This window comes from Drosophila pseudoobscura, chromosome 4 (assembly GCF_009870125.1).
Source record: "Drosophila pseudoobscura strain MV-25-SWS-2005 chromosome 4, UCI_Dpse_MV25, whole genome shotgun sequence".
Classification (NCBI taxonomy): domain Eukaryota; kingdom Metazoa; phylum Arthropoda; class Insecta; order Diptera; family Drosophilidae; genus Drosophila; species Drosophila pseudoobscura.
In genome coordinates this window covers 28,685,735-28,705,450 of record NC_046681.1, presented here as the reverse complement: position 1 = coordinate 28,705,450, position 19,716 = coordinate 28,685,735, and the positions used below count along the sequence as shown (strand labels likewise).

Genomic DNA, 19,716 nt, shown 5'->3' with positions numbered 1-19,716 from the left:
GTATTTGTACATTCTCCCCTTGTTGCGCCAACTTTTCTTGGGGCAAAAGTGTGGCATTGTGGCACTGTTGCTGTTGTGTCTGTGTGTGTGTGTGTTTTTATAGATACTCTGGGATGTATTTGCCGAGATAGTGCCGGATAGCAGACAATGGCAAAGGCCACACTCCGAAAGCCAAATAAGGATATAATATGCTCCTGTGAGTGGTGTCTGCCCCGAGCACTGCACGGAGTACATGTCTGACTCAACATTGACTTTGGCTAATATTGGTTTCATTTCGTTTCGCACAATATACACAATATACACAAATATTCCTAAATATAAACGAATATAAGTGTGTGCTGGATTCCACCTGGAAAAGGAAAAAGGGAGTGGTGGCCACGGTGTCCAAAGCTGAGATAACAAGCGATTACTGTGGTGGTCAAATATTTGCATTGGCCCTCGATACGAATCGTAATCAAGTGCCACCGACTGACCGTAAATGAGTCTGTGGGAATTAAAGGGAAAAATACATTTTTGGACTGGCGGAAAACTCAGATGGAAAGTGGATTCTGGGCGACAGATTGGTGGTTTTTTTTATTTGAATGGGAATACTTATAGGAATAGACACAGTAGTCCGGGTAATACGATCTGTAATGAGATGAAGCTGTCACCTTCTAAGAAATGACACAGTAAACACAGTCCATCTCCTCAGGCATCTTTCAAATGGTTCATTAAGCCTAAAGGACTGATGGGTTTTTGGCCTTGAAAGTAGTTCAAAAAGGGCAAAATTAATGCAAATATTGGCAACATCGGTAGAAGAAGCATAATTATTCATTTGATTCGTTAAATGTCTGGAAGGAATGTGGGGGATTAAGTGGCTTGATGGGAACGATGAACGTGTGTTTTATGAGTACATCGAACCCTCTAACAGCTCCAGGTTTTATAGCTACTGATAGTCATAGTCTTATGTATCCGATGCCTGGCTGATCTGAGAACTGAGATATCTCTCCCTCTTCCTATCCTGACGGCTGGTCTATGAAGACCAAGCCACACTGCTTCGTGTCTCCCTCTGTCTTTCGTTTCCCACAGACATAAATATTCTGTAAAAAGACTCACCATCCCTTCTAGAATACTCTGGAAAGGTTTGATTCCAGAAAAGCCTCCATTTCCCATACAATTTTAAGACGTTTCTGCTATATCCCTGTACCATGTGTGACAGTGTGATTTACTCTAAAAATTATCCATAATCAAAGGACACATTTCCAGTCATTTCCAATGACACAAACAGAGTCCTTCAGGTCGGCCTTGTCGCTTGGAGATACCCTTGATGAAGAAGTCCTTGCACCTTATCCCATCAACAAATACTTTCAGCAATAATCCTCTGCCAAATTCCTGTTTGAAAATAAATCCATTCGGAACTCCCTTTGATTTCCAAAATAAAACCACACTTTTTTGTATTTTTTTTTTTTGTTTTCCATATAACGTTACAGATTCTTTATTTATTTTTTTATCCTTTTCTTTTTGTTGGTTTTCCACTGTTCTTTTTTTGTGTTTTGTTGCTTTTGTAATAATTTTCTTGTTTAATATAATTGCAGTTTTTGTTGTATTTTTTGTTGTTGTCTCATTATGAGTGCATGTGTATGTGTCTGTGTGTCCTTTGTGTAGGCTGTTCGTGTGTGTGTGTGTGTATATGTTTTTTTCTTAACTAATTTTATTCCCGATTTGCCATTCAGTTGCAAGTGTTCCATCGCTGGATATCTTGCCATATTTAGTCATTATTCTAATGTAAATTTTTTAACCGAATCGAGACTGCTGCAATGCCGCACAATTGATTTGTTAGTTTGCGCTCGATTTTCATTTAATATTACTCGTAAATTATTCATAATTTTTTTTCCTTTTTTTTAAATACTAGTTTTTATTTTTTGCTTTTTTTACTGTATGTTAAAGTGATTTTACATAATAATTTACTTATATGCAAATTTCTATAGAAAACTGCATTTCAATTGGATTTCTGTCTCCAGATTTTCTTTTTTTGAGTTGTGTTTAGTTTTTTCCATTTCAATCGATTTTATATGGGGTTACATCTGGGTTTTGCTTTTGTTTTTTGCTTTTTTTTGCAGTTTTGGTAAAAAATTCATACCTTATAAATACATAGTTATCAAATAGTATGATCCTTGACTGTCTGTCTGTCTGTGTAAATGTATTTCTCATCATGTATGTGTGTGTGTGTGTGTGTGTCCTGTGCACTATTCAATATATATATAGTTTATGCCTCTAACTTACATTACAAAATATATAACAAATACGTGTGTAAATGAGTATATAATTTACTTCTGCGTTTCTGTCTACTAATTTTCTTGTGGTTTATTTGTTTTCTGTATAAAATATCCCTCTCCTGGTTTTCGGTTTGTAACTATTTTCTGTCTGTCTGGGCGCTGGATTTGTTTTTAAAAAAGTTTCCGGGTTCTCGACCTATACGTATATTAAATGCAAAATTTTATCCATAGTCAGATGCGTCGAAGAACGAAAAATCAGGAATTCAGAATAAAAGCGAAAGCCTACAAAAAGAACTGTTCGTTGAATCGTCTTTCCGTTTTCAAGTCTTTTGTTTTGCGAGAGAACTAAACCCATAATTTCTGGCAGTGTTTTTCTGTGTGTGTCTTTGGGTGTGTGCTGTACCGAAAGGATCGATCCATCGATCGAAAGCAAGTAGCAAATTGTAGCAAATCGGGTTGGTTAATGGGGGCTGGAAGTCAGAGCTGCAAGGCGTAAATAATCGAAGCGGCATTCAATAAATATCGCAGAAAATCAGAGCTGCATTCAGTCGGCCATCGAAGCGACTCATTCGCGGGTCTGTGGTCTGGTGTTTTGTTTTCTTTCTCCTCCTCTCTCTAAATGTCTACTTTTGGTTTCGGGCTGATTTGCTTTTTAACAATTAATGTGCTTTAAAAGTTCTAAGAATTTCTCTCAAACAAGTCCTCGTCGTACAGCGGAGAAGTTTATTGTGGTTTCGCATCAGTTTAAATATTTATTTCGCTGTATGGTTTAACAATTACGTTAAAATCTTTGCACTTTTCAATAGTCAATAGTCAACTTTTGTTGCAGTTGTTTTTTTTTTGTTTGTTTGTTTGTTTGTGTTGGATATCTTAAGTATCTTCTTATCTTTTCTGTGGTAATAGGAATAATTCGAACACCGAAAAATGTCTGTGACTGTGTCTGTGTGTGTGTGTGTGTGTGTGCGTGGAACTGAAAATGAATTTTATATAGGATCATGTTTGTGGGCATTTATGCATCTTATGTGTACGCTGCCTGGAAAACTCTATGATTTAGATAGATTTCATATACATACTCGTATATTTTGTGTCTATATATATATATATTGTTCATTTTTGTATATATTATGTACTTACGGTTCTCTACAATACGGTTCTGTATTTTCTGCATTCTGTTCATAGTTTTTTCTGTATTCTGGCTGACTATTGAACAAACAAAATGAAAATAAAGTCTATTCTTCGTTCCCCCATTCACATATGAAATAACAGATGAAATCATAGCAGATTTGCGATTATTGTTTTCGATTGCCTAAGCTGATGGGCAGACGGGGCGAGTGGTCTCCCCCCCTCTCCAGGAGCCAAAAAGTCTGCTCTACAAAAGTTTATGGCAACAAAAAGAAACCAATTTTAGTCGATTTAGTCGCTGTGGCGACCATCGGGATACCTGGTATTCTGTTTTACGGCTGTATATGGAAGGGGAACACAGGGCTGGATAATATCTCAAAGAGAACTTGGGGTATGATTTCCCTTTTGTGGCGGTCATATTTATGCGATCATTCGATCGAATATCTTTGAAATTCTTGTGTCTCTATTTGCGACTGATCTAGCTCCGGTAAAGGGGAATTTGAAAGATACTAGAAGCAGATACTTGCCAAATGAATGCCTCTATTGAATGTGGGAGGCATAGCCATAGCCTTTAGCCTTTCTCCAGATCGATTGGAGGATACACCATAACCAGAATCATTTGTTCTATGTCTGAAACTATCAATGGGCTGCGCATAAAGAGAATTTTCCATCCGATATACTGCCCCTAATCCCATGTTTTTCTAGATAATATTTGTAGGAAAAAGTTTCCCGAATTCCACTTACAACACACATATATCTCTCTTTCTCTCCCTCCCTCCAAATCAATAAACTCTTCTACTCTTCCCAGTATTCCCAAGGTATTGAAAACCCATAAAAAAAAACTGATATAAAATCGATCTCGAAAAAAACATTTGCTTTGTCGTATGGAATGAAATGGTTTTTAAATGCAGTTGGTTTTCGGGTTTATGCATATGAAATGTTGGATTTTATTTGTTATGCGAATGCGAATGCGAATGCACTCCCCTCCTCTCCCCCTCCTTTCGCCACTTACTATATATAAAGACTTCAGTTTTAGTTTTAGTTTTAGTTGTAGTTTTCGGTTCTGCTACCAATTTCGTATGTGGCTTTAATGTTCTGGCTGTGTGTGTGTGTGTGTGTCTGTGTGTGTGTGTGTGTGTGTCCTTTGTATACGTGCTAAAAACTAATAATATATACAATGTAAAATGTAATCTCCATCTCCATACCCCTGCCCCCCCCGGAAAGGGGCATATTTAATTTTTATATATATAAGTGTTTTTGTTTTTGTTTTTTTTGTTGTTTATTTTTAGGTATTATTTATATATTAATTCAATTGCGCTAAGTTCTTCTAAAGGTAATTTTCTTTTTCTTTTTTTTCCATTTTCCTTTGCGTTTACTTTACTTTTCTAGCGTTTTTGTTGTTTTTGTTGTTTTTTCGTGGCTAGTTTTTGCGGGGAATTTAGCTTAAGATTTCTGCTTTTTTATTTAGAATATAATTCTAGGAGTATCCTCTTTCGACCAATCAGGCTCTAATTAGCGATCTCTCGGATTCGCAGTTTAAAAAGTGTTTCGTAATGTTTATATTCGTATTTATGGTAATGTTAATGGTAATGGTAATATATATGTATGTGTTTTGTGTGTGTGTGTGTGTGAGTGTGTTTAAATGTATTTATATACTTGTTATGATGGAACGAAAACAGTCTTTGGGTATTCATTTATGTAAGTTTTAATCCTTTAATGTTTAATCCTTAGAAAGTAATACGAAATCAGGAGCGAACTTAATCCCTAAATGACTGGATACGAATACATCGAATATGTTATACAGAACGTAGGGAGAGTCCTAAAAATAATAATTACAACTTAAAACATAATATGCACAACAAATCTGTTCACGAATTAAAGATATAAATTCATAAGCGCTCCCTAAACTAAGCTTTGGTATGCTCTCTCTTACATTTTCCAATTTTCTTCTTTCGAATTTCCTCGATTTTTCTCGATTTTCCTCGCTTTTCGTTTGCCCTAAAAAATAACTTAGTTTTCATTATCGCGTATCTCGTATCTCGTATCTGGTAATTTGTTTAAATTTAAATGCTGATGAAATATTTATACAAATGTCATTTTACGTGTCATAATATGTGTTTGATTTTTTCCCCCTCCTACCATTTTCCTTTCCTCCTTTTCTTAGTTAAAGATTTTCTTCTGCAATGCCTTTTCTTTGGTTGCGCTTTCTTTCTTTGTATGAGTGTGTGTCTGTCTGTGTGTGTGTGTGTGTTTCGTAGAGATTGGATTGGATTTCTTTAAATGCAACTTTTGTATCTACCAACAGTTTATCTTTCCTTTAGTTTCCTTCCATTCGGGCCACCGTTTAGTGCACGGGCCCTCCCTTGGGGCCCTGCCACTTACAACTCCAGTTCGGTATTGTGCGGATTGGGCGCCTCCGGACCGTACATGTTGGCCAGCTTGTCGAAGCGCGGCCCCCAGGCCCCAAGGTAGTCGTACTCCTGCTGCTCATCGTCCGTGCCTGCAAAGGGGGGAAGAGAAAACGCCACGAAAAACGCACACCCAAAAGTCCATATTAATCAAAGAACACCAAAACGCCTATTTACACCCAATATTCAGCCGTATCTGAGAGCTGCTGCCCTGAAAGTGTCAGAAAAATATGTTTAATCAGCAAGGAGTCGAGTGCGCTACTCTAGTCTTCTCTCTAGTCGATAGCCTACGGTTCTTGGGGGCTCATCTCAGGCTGCTTTGATATTGGGTGCAAACAAAACTAACCAAAACCATTCGTGGCGGTACCCACCTGAGGCCAAGGAGCTGAGGGAGCCCGCAGTACTGCCACCCCCCTCGTACGCATAGTTCCGCAGGTCGTCGAAGGGCGGGGCGTTGGGATCGCCGTCGGCGCGCTTTTTATGCTCCTCAATGAACATGCCCACGTTGGGCTCCTGACCGGGCATCAGTGTCATGACGGGATCTGGACATGAAGAGGGGAAATGCATCTTCTCTGAAAGATCTCTCAGTCGAGGAATACTTACACATAATTGGCATCTTCATGGGCGCCAGCTCGGGCGGCATGGGCCCCCCGATGGGTATCTGCAGCGGTGTGATGTCGAAGGCCGTCATATCGTCCTCGCCGCCGCCCTCGTCGTCGTAGTTGATGATGTTCTCGCGCACATCATCGTCGGGACCTGGATATTTGATATGCGCCTCGCGCCGCCGATTGTAAACGACAAACACGAGCACCAGTACTGCGCGGAAGAGAGCGTGCAAATAAAACAATATTAAAATGCAGTTCCATGAAAGCGGTTTCTCTGTCTATCCCCCCACCCGCCTTTGATATGCAACAACAACAGCCGCAGCCACAGCTGTCGGGGGACCCAGCACGTAATACTGTATACAAATTGCATTAAACTACACTTAATTTAGCATGCAAAGCAATTTTAGTTGTAAAAACGGCAGGGGGAGGGCTATAGAGGGGCGCCAACAGATACAAAATGAATAAAATATATACGAGTACGAGTACGAGTAGGAGTTTGCTTAATTAAATTGTGGAACTACTAAAACGGATATAAAGAAATGCAGAAAAATTCTTAAAAGCAATATGAAAAATATATGGGAATTAATGCGACTAGAAGATACGCTTTCTCCGAGCAAAAAAAAGGAACTAAATATATGTTCTCCTTTCTAGGATATCATAGATACAAAAGTGGATAAATATCATTGCAAAACTAGTACTACCCCCTCCAAAGGGCGCTTTACAAAAAAGTAAACAGATATTGACCGCTTTCTCCCCAGAGTCCTCTTTCTCTTCCTTTTCCCCCAAAAACAGCGACAAATGGCGCTCTGACCAAACAGCAAATCAAGCCACAGACGACTGGTCGCTTCTCCCTCTCTTTTCCCCGAGTGATTTTCTAATTTTCTCAGCGCACTTTTCCACCATATTGCGAAGCGTGGTCCCAGGGACAGACAGCATCTGTTGCACAAAGTTTTTTGTTTTTTTTTGGAGGATGATATTGAAGTCGTTGTAATGGCCAGGACGACCGTTCCGTTTCGTCCGTTGAAGTTGACGTAAGTAATTTTCTGCGGCTTCTGGCAACTTTGTTGGCCTTCCTCGTGCCAGAATGGACTCCAAGCCCCTCGCCAAGACTCTCTTCAGGCTCCACTTCTGTTATCTCACTGTACTCCCTGGTTCTTGGCCAGGTTCTACTTCCCATTGCCTCCCCCCCCTGATTCTAGTCTCTCTGTAAAACTTTCTGTGGAAATGTTTTCTGTTTCCAGCTGGACATTTCGTAATTTGCAATTATTGTGTTAGTCAAACAGGCATTTCCCCTCGTTCGCGGCTATCACTCGCGCCCTCCCGCCCTCCTGGGCCGTGGCTGACATTTTTCATTGATATGCAAAAATTGTGCCATGGCCGGCAATACAATAAACTTTAATTTATGAAAGACTTTTCTGTATGTTGTGTCGTTTAATTTGCGGAAATGACTTTCGGTGTGATTGCACGACTTAATTAATTTTACAGCTCAAGAGCGATGGCCATCAATATTTAAATGGCATGTTAACTTTTGATTAAACTTTTAATTGGCATAAGAAACGAAGAAAACGAAGGATAAATACATACAATAAATACGCACAAATGGGCTGTGAGTCATGCAAAACTTACTTGAGGCCCGCTAGGAGCCTCTTTGGAGTCTAGTCTGGGGTGAACCTTAACTTACGAGGTCCCTCCACCTTCTGTCGAGCCTTCTGTGGACTCTCAATCACTCCACTTCGATATACTTACATATCAGCGTGCTGAGGCAAAGGACCAGGGCAATAATAAAATCACGCGATGGCGTCAGCACCCCGGAGGCCAATAACTCCAGTTCGCAGTGCATTCCCGTGAAGCCCATGGGGCAGTGGCACTCGTACTTCTTGGGCGGCTGATGGTCGCGACACCGACCGCCGTTGCGGCACGGGAACAGCAGGCACTCGTTGTCGTTCACACAACTACTGCCGGAGGCCTTATAGCCCGCCGGACACCTGAGCAAACGGGCCCCCAAAAGACGATATGTGTGTGGCGGTGGCACGGGTTTTTGTTGGAGTGTGGAATGTTGTGGGTGGATTTCGGATGTTTGGATGTGTGGGAAAAACAAAAAGAAATTATTTAAAAATTTGTTTCCATCATGCAGGTGTGTAACGCTTGCTTCTCTTTCGTTTCCTCAGAGTCTTTTATGGGGGGAAAGTGTCGTGTCGGAAAGTCTTATAAACGTTCTTCGTTCTTCGTTGCTGTTGTTATTATTTCACGCTTTGTGGGAGTTTATTTTCTCAGTTTTTCCAATGGCGTGAGAAACTTTTTGCATTTGCATTTGCATTGGCCGAGCATTCATCCCTCTAGTCCCCCCCCCCCCCCTAGTCGCCCCCGTAGTCCCTTTCCCTAACACGCATCTTAAGTGCTGTTTTTGGTACAATTTCTCTTCTTTATTTTCTCTCTTTTTTTATGATTATTATGCAACAATCTTTTTGCGTTGTTTTTCGGTTTTGAATTGAATAAACTTTTTTCTTCCGTTCTGCTGCATTCTTTCGCTAACTTGAGTTTCATTTTATGCTCTCGCACTGTTTCCATCTCCATCTCCATCTCTATCTTTAAGTTTGTTTTGATTAGTTTTTGGAATAGTGTGTGTTGTGGTTCGTTTGGGGCATACAAAACTTTACAATGCCATTTGACTTGGGGACATTGAGGTGTGAAAACGTCCAAAGGCAACGAATAATTGAGATGCATGGCATTTACTTTGGCTCTAACTTTGGCTGTAAAGTGGGAAGACCCCTGGAACCCTGGCACGAATTTATTAATATTGATGGGTGATAGATGCATCAATTGTGAATTTCAAAGAGCTAAATTTCCCTTTTCTTTTTTATTTTTATTTCCGAAAAACTTTATGGAATTTTGTGTCTTTTTTCTGTGAAAATTGGCCACGGGCGAACCCTTTCCCCTATGAATATTCTTTAAAGAATCTTGAGATATATCCATATAAATGTTTTATGAGGCACGAAGGAAAACTATTGGAAGATAATAAATCTCAAAATTTGATGATAATATCTCAAAATTTATGATAAAACATATTTCTGAAACTTCAAGCTTATATTTACCAAATAAATTTCCTATAAATATGGATTTCTTTTGTTTAAATTTCCCACTTTCATGGGGATAAATAATTGGCTTTTTCGTGGGATTTTCTCCAAGAGAATACTCACTTTTTCCACTCTTCTTTGAAGAAAATCTTCCTGGGAGCACAGACAAAGAATGTGTATGCCTTCATATCATCTGTCGCCGTAAATGTCCTACAAATGACGGAAATTGGTTTACCCTTTGTCCACTCTTTAAGGCCATGTCCATGTCCTCCTCACTCCGAGCTCCTTCACAAAACCCAATAGACTATGAGAGACTGCCGGCAAACACAATTGAATACTTTTCAAATGCAGACTTAAGACACTTTTGATATATTGACGAAGTCGATTATTGATTGGCGAGTGCCGCGGGGGCGCGCAGAGAGCACACAGCGGGGGCATCGCAGGGGAAAAGGAGGCAAATAACTTGAAAAGAACGCAGCAGATAGAATAAATACCTCAAAAGCAGAGAAAACTTTCGCACTAAATCAGCGCCAGTTGAAAAGTTGAATAGTTTTTTTTCTAGCTGCTCCTTTTGGCCCGTCTTACCCGCTTTGGCCCTCTTTTGGCCCTCTTTTACTCTTTGTTCGATGGCTCCCAAGTGCGTAGTTTAAACCGATCAGAAGTGAGTGAGGTACTTGATAATTTTGTTGAATTTTCCCATTTCCCATTTTCCACTTGGCCTTTTCGCCTGCCACATTGTACGTCATTAAGTTTTTATTTCAAGTTGATTCTGGCATGAAATAAACTCTGTATTTACTTGTAAATGTTCGTGGGCGAGTCTCGTGTCTGCCCGGCTTGGCTCTAAACTTAAAAGTGGCATTTTTCTGGCTGTTTACCCCGAGAGATGCTCGCATTTCGAAAAGAAATGCAAACCTTCTGCCATCGTCGTAAATCCCAGCAAAATGAAACGGACGGGCAGCGGTTCGAGGCTCCAGGTTCGAGGTTCGAGATTCGAGTTCTTAGTGCCAGCTGGAAGCTCCTTTGAGCCGTCTGAGAACTCCCTTCTTATGTGCAGGTGTGTGTGTGTGTGCGTGTGTGTGTGGGTGTGTGTGTGGGTGTGTGTGTGGGTGTCTCTGTCAGTGATGTGGATTTAGTGCTTCGTGATTTCTACGAAACGCCAAAGCCAACAATTGCAATTGCTCTACCGTTTTGGCCAGGTCTTGGCCTTGTCTTGTATCTTGACTGCACATTTGTTAACTTACCTGAAGGGCATTCTCTTTAGTTGAGTGCACTTTGAGTGAGGGTTGGGGGGTGGGGGAGGCGGAAAAGCTACTAAAGGGAGCACCCATGGCGGGTCTGCGGACTGGTTTCAGTGTCCTGTAATTTCCGCTATAAATTGTTTAAAATATTCCACTACAGGCGGGTTGTACAAACCTTTCGTTTCGCATTTGTTTATCAAATATTTACATACAGTACACAGCACATTGAATAACATTAAAAAAACATTGATTGAGGGAGAGGCGGGAAAAAGTGCCAGAAGCAAACATTCCAAAATGGATACGCTATATGAATCGATATATGAATATGGAAATGAGTTTTTGAATGAAATAAGGGCGACATTCGGTGAACTGTGATTTCGATGGAGAATTCGATTAGATTTTTGGTAATTTTTGATGGAGAGAAAGATGGCAAAATCATACGAAATCAAAGTGCAAAAGTGCATGGAAACATGGTTGGATGATTGGATGATTGAATGATTGAATAAACGCTACAACATTCAGTCTAAAGGCTAAAAGCAGGCTCTAGGATTCAAGATTGTTGTTGCATATTCAAAGGGGCGGGGGGATTCAATGGGTCTCTTCTTTGTTCGATCTTTGATGCTCACTCAGTATGATCAAGAGGCAGACTAGGATCGCCGCCAGGGCTCCCATGCTCAGCTTGAGGGTCTGACCCTCCTGCACCAGCTCGCAGTTCTCGCCCCAGAAACCGTCCGGACATATGCAACGGTACCGCAGTCGGGGCTCGAGGTTAATGCAAGTGGCGCCGTTCATGCAGGGCATATCGAGGCACTCGTTGCGGTCCATGCAGCCCTTGGAATCGGGCGACATAATACGTCCTTCGCCGCAACTATTGTTTGTTTTGTTGTTGTTTTTTTACAGATTTTATATCATTAGTTTATTGGAGCAACCGAAAAAAATGCGTTTAACGAATGAATGGATTGATTTAACCGATTTTTATGTAGGTCCCAGTAGAGTCTTGTTTGAACAGAAACGAAGGACAACCGATAAAACGGAAAATATAAAAGTAAATACGGAATAAATGGGAATCATTCTTCAGAGGATTCGATAGAGTCACCTTTTCTCAAGCGATTAAGAAGTGAGTGCTGAACGATTGATTACGCAAAACGAGGGGTGGTACGGGGGTCGTGTAATTTATAAACCTTTGACTTGAACCGATTCTCGACCACTTTACAGGGGATTTGTGTGTTCTTTGGTGATTGATTTTGAGCACTTTGACCCAAGGGATTGACTGGAGCACAAAAAAAAGTGTGTGTGTGCCTGGGTTTACGTGTAAGATAAGCGGCTAGTACTTGGGTACACAACTGTACCTGTACCTGGGGTGCTCTAAGGGCAAAGCATAAGCTCTTCAAAGGTGTGTGTGTGTGTGTGTGTGTGTGTAATGAAACAAAAGCGTGAATATGTACAAAGACCATTACAAGCAGAACAAACGCTCTCTCTCTCTCTCCACTCTCTCTCCTACGACTCGAGTCTCGACAAAGCGAAATCGGAATTGAAATCGACAGAAACGTAAGCCTAAGCCGATTGATTTGTCACGCAACGTTTAGTGCCAATCACTAACTGGACTTTTGTATCGTGTCCGACTCTTTCTCTTTCTCTGTCTCTGCTGGCTGCCCTGTAAGGCTGCCCTCCTACTTCAATTTCCTCTGTTTTTTGTTCTGTTTCTCGTGTGTGTGTGGGGTCCTGCCTTTAATTGATTAAGCCCATCAAATGTTCGGCTTTTGTGGCGGATTTTCTGGGATTTTGGGTTGGGGCTCTTTGTAAATCAAAATGAAATTTATAAACCTGTTTTTGGATACATTTTTGGTTGTAATTTCAGTCCGAACAGTCAATTAATTTTTTGGTTTTTTCTTTTTTTTTTTTGGAAGATGAGAAACGAAAAGCAATGCGTTGGATGATCGAAACGATGGAGGGCTTGGAACTTACGTGCACTCGTAGACATTCCAGAGATCGACGCACTCGAAGGGATCCGGGCAGATGACATTCGAGCAGGGCTTGTTCGAGGGGCAGCCCTTCTCCAGGTTGCGGGCCATTGTGGCCTGGCCCCACTGCGTGCCGTTCATGGCGGGGGGCAGGGGCAAGTGTTTGCCCTCAAGACTAGAGGGGGAGAGAGAGATCAAAGCGGTGAGTATTCATGGGTATATCCCTCATCTATGTAGCGTATACGCACCGTATATCGTCGAGGCAGCTCTTCTGGTAGTCGGCATACACCTCAAAGGTGCGAACCCCCGTGTACTCGGCCTTGCCGCCGGCATAGACGCCCTCCTGCTTGTCCACCAGCAGCCACTGATGGCCCGAGAACTCAAAGGTCTCGTTGTAGCGCCGACCCTCGCCGCCGTCCAGCTCGAGGGTGGCGGCCGAGCCGTACCGATTGACCCGCACCACGTGCCACTGGCCGTCGTTGACGACGATCGAGTTGAGCCAGAGGTCCTTCTCCTCGGTGCGCAGCGAGTTCAAGTTGTAGCGGAAGTGCAGGTGGCCGTCCTTGATCTCCAGGATGCCGTACTCGCGGTTGTGCTGGTCGCTCACGCGGAACAGCTCGCCGTACTCCTCGCGCGTGCGGAAGCGGAGCTGCACCTGGGTGCTGAAGCGGTCCGGCTCGAAGCTCAGGGCGTACTTCACGTAGCTCTGGGCCTTGAAGGTGGTCGGGATGGTGGGAATGTTGCAGGCAGGACCCGTCCAGCCGGGCCGGCAGTGGCAGCGGGCCTCGGACAGGGACCCCACGCAGTTGCCGTGCTCCCAGCAGCGGGCCGTGGTCTCCGTCTGGGCACAGACCTCCTCCGTCTGCGGGCAGCCGGCCACACTGTTCCTCGAGAGTCCCGGGTGGGCCAGATCGTACAGCTTGGAGTTGTGCACCAGGTTGCGGATGCAGCCGTCGAAGCCCTTGGCCGTGGGCATGTAGTGCCAGTAGTAGAGGCTCTGATCGAACTGCTCGCGGTACAGGCCGCCCACCTGCAGCGGGGAGTTGACGTTCAGGTACTCGCTGAAGGGCGGGATCTGGCCGCGCGCCTGGCAGGACATGTCGTCGAACTCCGGCGGGGTGCCGTCCTCCATCTCGCTGATCTCCGCCGACTTGCAGAAGTCCACAACCATGCGAATGTCCTCCGTGTCCCAGAACAGATCGATGCGGTGCCATTCGCCGTCGTCCAGGGTCTTCTTGGTCTTCACGCGCAGCTCCAGGGTCCCAGAGCCGAAGTCGATGAGCAGTCGCGGATACCCGCGCTCCAGTTCCAGGGCAATGAAGTCCGAGATGAGCATTTCGTCGCGCTCGGGCGGCACAATGGGGCCGTTGTAGATGATCAGGCCGTCGGGCTTGCGGGTGATGAACTCCAGGCTCAGATGGGACTCGTCGCACATCTCGAGGGGGGGATACCAGGCCCAGCCGTTGCCGCGGAAGCTGCGCGTCGTCTGCTGGCAGCGAGGCCCGGTGTAGCCCACGGGACACGAGCAGTGCGGCCCGAACCTGGTGTCGATGCAGCGTCCGCCGTTGTGGCAGGGGTTGGTGCGGCACGACTCGGGCTTGGTGAAGTTGCGCGCCCCGCAAGTGCAGTCCGCCAGGGTGTCCACGCGGACGCCCACCAGGGCCGTCTTGTTGGCATTCACCATGTAGGGCAGGGGACTGATTTCGAGGGCATTCGTGCAACTGCCCTCGCACATCTGGTTCTCGTAGAGGCACTCGTCGATGCCCACCATCGTGATGTTGATGCCCACGTCCTTCTCGATCTCCTCGCGGTGCATCAGGACGATGCCGTTGAGCCTCACGGGCTTGTAGTACGGCGATCCGTGGGCGGAGAACCGGACGTCCGTCAGCGCAGGATTGCGGCGCTTCAACTGAACGCTGAAGATGTCCACGTTCTCCCGTTCGGTGTTCAGCAGATCCGCCAACTTATCCCTGAAGCGGTCCATCTTCGAGCGACTCATGCTCTGCGTGCGATAGTTCCACACGCGGATGAAGTCCTCGTCCGAGATGCCCGACAGGCGCACGGAGCCCGAGTTGATGACCGCCTCGTGGGGTATTTCCCGCACGGTAACCGTCACATTCGCGGGGATGTCCGTCTGGGTGTGCTTCCGGTCGTAGACCTTGAACCGCAGGTGGTAGCGGCCCTCGCGGGTCCCCGCCCGCATGGTCACCATTCCGGAGTCCTCGTCCAGCTTGAAGCGCGGATGCTCCAGCGCCTCCCAGTAGAACTTCTTGTCGGGCAGATCCCAGTCGTCCAGGTCGTAGACGTACACGCGGCCAATGGGCGTGTCCGGCGACTGTCCCTGGTAGTTGTACACGAAGATGTCCTTGGAGCCGGGCTGCATTTTGTTGTCGTTCACGTCGCCGATGATCACGGTCAGCGTGCTGGTGCCGGTCATCGCCGGCGAGCCATGGTCCTTGATCACAATGGGTATCATGTACTCCTTTTGCTGTTCGCGATCGAAGGATCGCAGCGAGGATATCACGGCCATGCCATCGCCGTTGGCGCCCTCTGTTAAGGTGGGATTAGAGAGGGTAAAGGGAGTGAATAGATGTACAGAAAGGCTTTTTATTTCCCTGAAAGACTATTCCCATCCTATTCCCCATTCAATAGGTCTTTGGGCAGGGCTTAGGCTTTTAATAAACTTGAAAATCCCTCAGTTCTGTAAGCTGTAAGCCAATCAGCCAGCAGACCAAAAACTAAGCTCTTTTATTAGCCAGCACGCTTTCCACCTGATTGCGGATGCAACTTTTGGCCCCCGCATTTGTTGTAATTACGCCTTTGAGCCAACAAGTGTTAAGTCTTCGACTGTGGCCTGCCCCAGAGCCCGAGAGGCTGGGAGGGGGCTGGACTCCTCCCGCACATTGGAAATGTATTTTTAAAGACACTCCGTGGTGTGTTTTTAGGCAAATTGTATGCAAATACGAGTCCGCACACAGCAGAGAGTCTGAGAGTCACTCCGGCTCTGATCCCCGAAGTTCCCAGGGCTCCCAGCTGTGGCATCAAAATTGGATTGCCACCCGCACGAGCTGTGCCCAGTTTTTCCTTCTCTAACTTGGCTTTTCCTCGCTCCGGCACACAGATACTCAGACACACTCATGTGTGTGTGTGTGTGTGTGTAGTTTTGGCTTTTGCGGCAGACACATGCTCTCCTGGCCCTCTCCTGGCCACCCCTTTTGGCCCCCTCCTGGAAGGTAATTTAATTGAAAACTTGTGCATTTGCCATTTTATTTTCTGTATCTCCTGCTCGAGACACACACGCACACCCATGCAGGTTGTGTATCTGTATCTTTGTGCTTATATTATTTAAATTTTCATGGGACCTGGCGCAATGGGTGCGATGCGGTTTGCTGTTTCCGTTTTATGGCCAAAGATTCCTGGGCTATTCATTTGCGGGGGAGCCCCAGACTCGGCCCCAGACTCCGCCACAGACTCCGCTCCGGACTCCGCTCGGGACTCCGCTCCGGACTCCACTCCGGACTCGATTTTGTGTCTCTTTTTTTTGCGGGTTCGGTGTAATTGCATTTTTATGCTATTGTTAGCGTGGCGATATTGTGTGACACACAGGACACATCCCAGCCCGTTCCCTCAATAGCCTGTTAGGAAATTTCAATACCAAAGCCACCCCCCCAAAAAGGGGGTGGGGAGGGGGGGAGAGCAGTGGAAAAAATGTTACGCTTGTGCATTGTTTAAGCTTTGACCCAAATATTTTGGTAAAGTTTTCATTGCATCGCAGCAGGGCGAAAGTTTGCTGGCCAAAAAGTCGAAATGGTCAGCACTGGCAACTATTTCCAGATCCCCCAAACCCCCGATCCCCCCCTCGATGGAGTGCCAGTGTGTGTGCGGAGCAATTTGCAAGTAATTGGCAAGTGTGCGGCAAACGAATGAACGGATCGAAGGGCATTCAAGTCGGAAATAACTTGGTGCTTGCTTTGGGGATGTGCGAAACTTGCCAAAGGGGAAGGAAACGTAAGGGGATATCCCTTCCATTCATATATCTCTAAGGGTCTTGCTGTACTCACTTTGATCCTGTTCCACCTTGAAGGAGGCCCGAATAATATCATCAGCGCTGGGATCCAGGCGGAACTGGAACGGCGGGCCGTTGCTCTTCGAGCGATCGTCGTCGTCGGTGGCCAGAATCTCCACCACCTTGCGGGGCGGCACATGCTCGGGCAGCACTGGACGATAGTCCTTTAGGAACTTTGGTGCGTTGTCGTTGATGTCCTGGACAATAACGGTGAGCGTGGCAGTGGCGGTTTTCGGCGGCGAGCCGTCGTCGATGGCCAGGATTTTCACTTGATGGCGGGGCACGACCTCGCGGTCGAGGGAGCGCTGAATGGTCACGGAGCCGTTCTGGTTGATGGCAAACTGTCGCTGACGGTCCGAGGAGCGGTCGATGGAGTAGGAGACCTTGCTCTTGCCGCCCTGGTCCGGGTCGGTGGCCTTGAACTTCTCCAGCTCGGTGCCCACTTTGGTGTCCTCGAAGACGGAGACCTCGACGTTGGCGCGCTCGAAGTGCGGCTTGTTGTCGTTGATGTCGCGCAGCTTGACCACCACCCACGAGTAGGCCACGTGGTACTTGTCGTTGTCGTTGTCCTCGCCCTTGTCGTTCACTTGGATGCGGAACCGGAAGCCGTTGCTCTGCAGCTGGTCCTCGTAGTCCAGCGGCTGGACGATCTTCAGGGAGCCCGTGCCGTCGTTGTTCCGCACCATCGTGAACTTGTCGGCGCCGTAGCCGCTGTTGTCGATCACCTTGTACTGGAACTTGTTCGTCTCGTCCTCGTCGTGGACGGTCACCGTGAGGATGGGCATCTCGGGCAGGGCCGTGCCGTCCGTTTCGTCCACCTCCGTGAACCACTCGTCCTTCGTGAACTGCGGCGGCATGTCGTTGATGTCCTTGACGCGTATCGAGGCCGTCCCCGTCCCCTTCAGCCCCCCGCCGTCCATGGCCACCACCTGTATGGAATAGTCCGGGGTTCGCTCGCGATCCAGGCAGCACACGGCCGTCTTGATGACGCCCGTGTCGGGCTCGATCTCGAAAATGGGCGAGCCCGTCTCCTCCTCAATCACGTTCTTCTCGATCGAGTAGACGAGCCGGGCGTTGGAGCCCTCGTTGGGGTCGTCGTAGTCCACCGCCGTCATGGTCATCACCACCATGCCGGCGGTGCCGTTCTCCGTGACGTTGCCGAAGTAAACGCCCTGCGGGAAAATGGGGGCATTGTCGTTGATGTCCTTCAAATTGACCTGGACGTCCGCATAGCCCACGAGTCCCTCGCCGCCCTCGTCCTGGGCGAAGACCGTGAAGCGCCACTGGGGCCGTCCATTAGGTTGATCGCGATCCAAGGGCTATAAAAAGTATGAAAGGAGGAAAAAAGGAGAGTGTAAAGCGCCGTTATATCCGTTGGGGGTTAATATGCGTACTCCCTAACGGGTATTGTGTGTAATTTTAAGCTGTCATAAACGCAAAACCGATTAACATCAGGGCGGACAACATTGTTGTAAGTCCCCAAACCCCCCTCCCTCCCCACTCTCCTTCGGCCTGTCTCAAGCACAATGGGGCTGGAAGCCCAACCTGAGCCCTGAGCCCTGTACCTGTACCTGTACCTGATGTTGATTCTGACTTTGATATGCATTCACAGCACCCTGAGTGATGTGTGTGTGTGGGGGAAGGGGGGTGAGGGGGGGCACAGACCCTCCTCATGATAAAAAGCGCAAAAAAAGAAGGGGGAAAACCCGATTTTAATCAGCGCTTTGTATCTGTTGGCGCATGCCGCACAGCTGCTGGCAGAACCCTTGGCTAATGCCCCCAAAGCTCCCCCCCCCACCGCTCTCCCTCTCATGTGACAGCCACAGAGAGAGACTTTTGCATGGCGCTGACATTGGATTTGTCATAAAAGGAATGTGCCACACAAAAAGGCGACAACAACGGAACAAATGTGTGCAGAAAGGGTCCTCTTTGAGTGATGGATTAGACGCAAGGTTTATCCAGTGATCGAGGAACAAAGGGCTGCCCATAAGGGGTCTCCACGGGGAAGGATCTAGAAATTTGCACCTCTCTGGGAAGGCATTTTGTACTCCAGCAAACCATTTCTAGAACCAAAACATAGTCTTTGCCTAAAGGGTACACCCCGGACTACCCTCTAGTCTAGAAAAAAGAATCTAAAAAATAAATAATGTATATATACGAGTATCCATACTCCTGCGTCGTCATCGCTTTAATTTGCATGACAAATTTGCCAACATTGTTATGACATATTCAATTTAAGGGATTAGTTGTGAGTGGGTCACGGACTATAGCCCCCACCCCCTCCCCTCCCCTTCTTTGTACATGTTATCCCTTATCATGTGCTCCTCCCCCAGACTTTCAGGGGGTGTTCCGAAACACTCTTCCTGCCATGAGGAGCGGTTGAAAATACAAAATTATATTTGTTTGCGGATAGAGCGGGAGGAGGGTAGGAGGGAGGAATAGTCGGCTTGGTCTATGGGGCTAAAAATGACTAAAGTGGTTGGGCCCCCAAATGTTTTCCATGTTTTTTTCATGTTTTTTTCGTTCCATTCTGCGAGTATTTTGGATGCACGCATGGGAATTTCATTTAATTTGGCCCTGGAGTATTTCTCGTACGTACGTATATTTTTGGCAGTCAGTGTGTGCGCGGAATAAAGCGAAATTTTTGCAACTGGAATGCGGCATGGGGTTTTTCAATTGTGATTTTTGTAATTAGTTTTAATTTAATTTTCAATTCGATTTTCGTGCTTTTTTCGGGGAATTAGAAAAGGTTTTGGCAATTTATTTCCCCAAAAAGGATCTCCAGGAATCCCTTAATTGGTGTTTGAGGGAATGTACAAGTATTTTTAATTGTTTCCTCGACAAGAACTATCTTTCAAGCCCCCAATAATGAGCACTTTCCCGGGGTTTTTTTTCACAGATTTAAGTGAGCATCGGATGAGCGGATGGGCGGATGGGTGGATGGGGGGTGGCCCCCCAATCAGCAATCAGTCTGTTGCTCTTTAAAT

At 45.9% G+C, this 19,716-nt stretch overlaps 1 protein-coding gene across 12 annotated transcripts in view; it reads right to left on the bottom strand.

Moving 5' to 3' along the window:
- Positions 1-4,345: 4,345 nt before the first annotated feature.
- Positions 4,346-19,716, bottom strand: part of CadN (neural cadherin) — a 122,969-nt gene continuing 107,598 nt past the window's right edge. For 6 of the 12 annotated variants that reach the window (XM_033380622.1, XM_033380624.1, XM_033380626.1 and 3 more), the window contains 7 exons: positions 16,725-18,048; positions 12,912-15,213; positions 12,668-12,838; positions 11,329-11,570; positions 6,389-6,601; positions 6,157-6,327; positions 4,346-5,877 (listed from right to left, as the gene is read on the bottom strand). In XM_033380622.1, the coding sequence (XP_033236513.1) occupies positions 5,756-5,877; positions 6,157-6,327; positions 6,389-6,601; positions 11,329-11,570; positions 12,668-12,838; positions 12,912-15,213; positions 16,725-18,048 (4,545 nt within the window). In that variant the 3' untranslated portion in view covers positions 4,346-5,755. Of the gene's footprint in view, positions 5,878-6,156; positions 6,328-6,388; positions 6,602-8,136; positions 8,376-11,328; positions 11,571-12,667; positions 12,839-12,911; positions 15,214-16,724; positions 18,049-19,716 lie in introns of all 12 variants that reach the window. The other 6 variants (XM_033380623.1, XM_033380625.1, XM_033380628.1 and 3 more) reach the window with 1 other exon arrangement.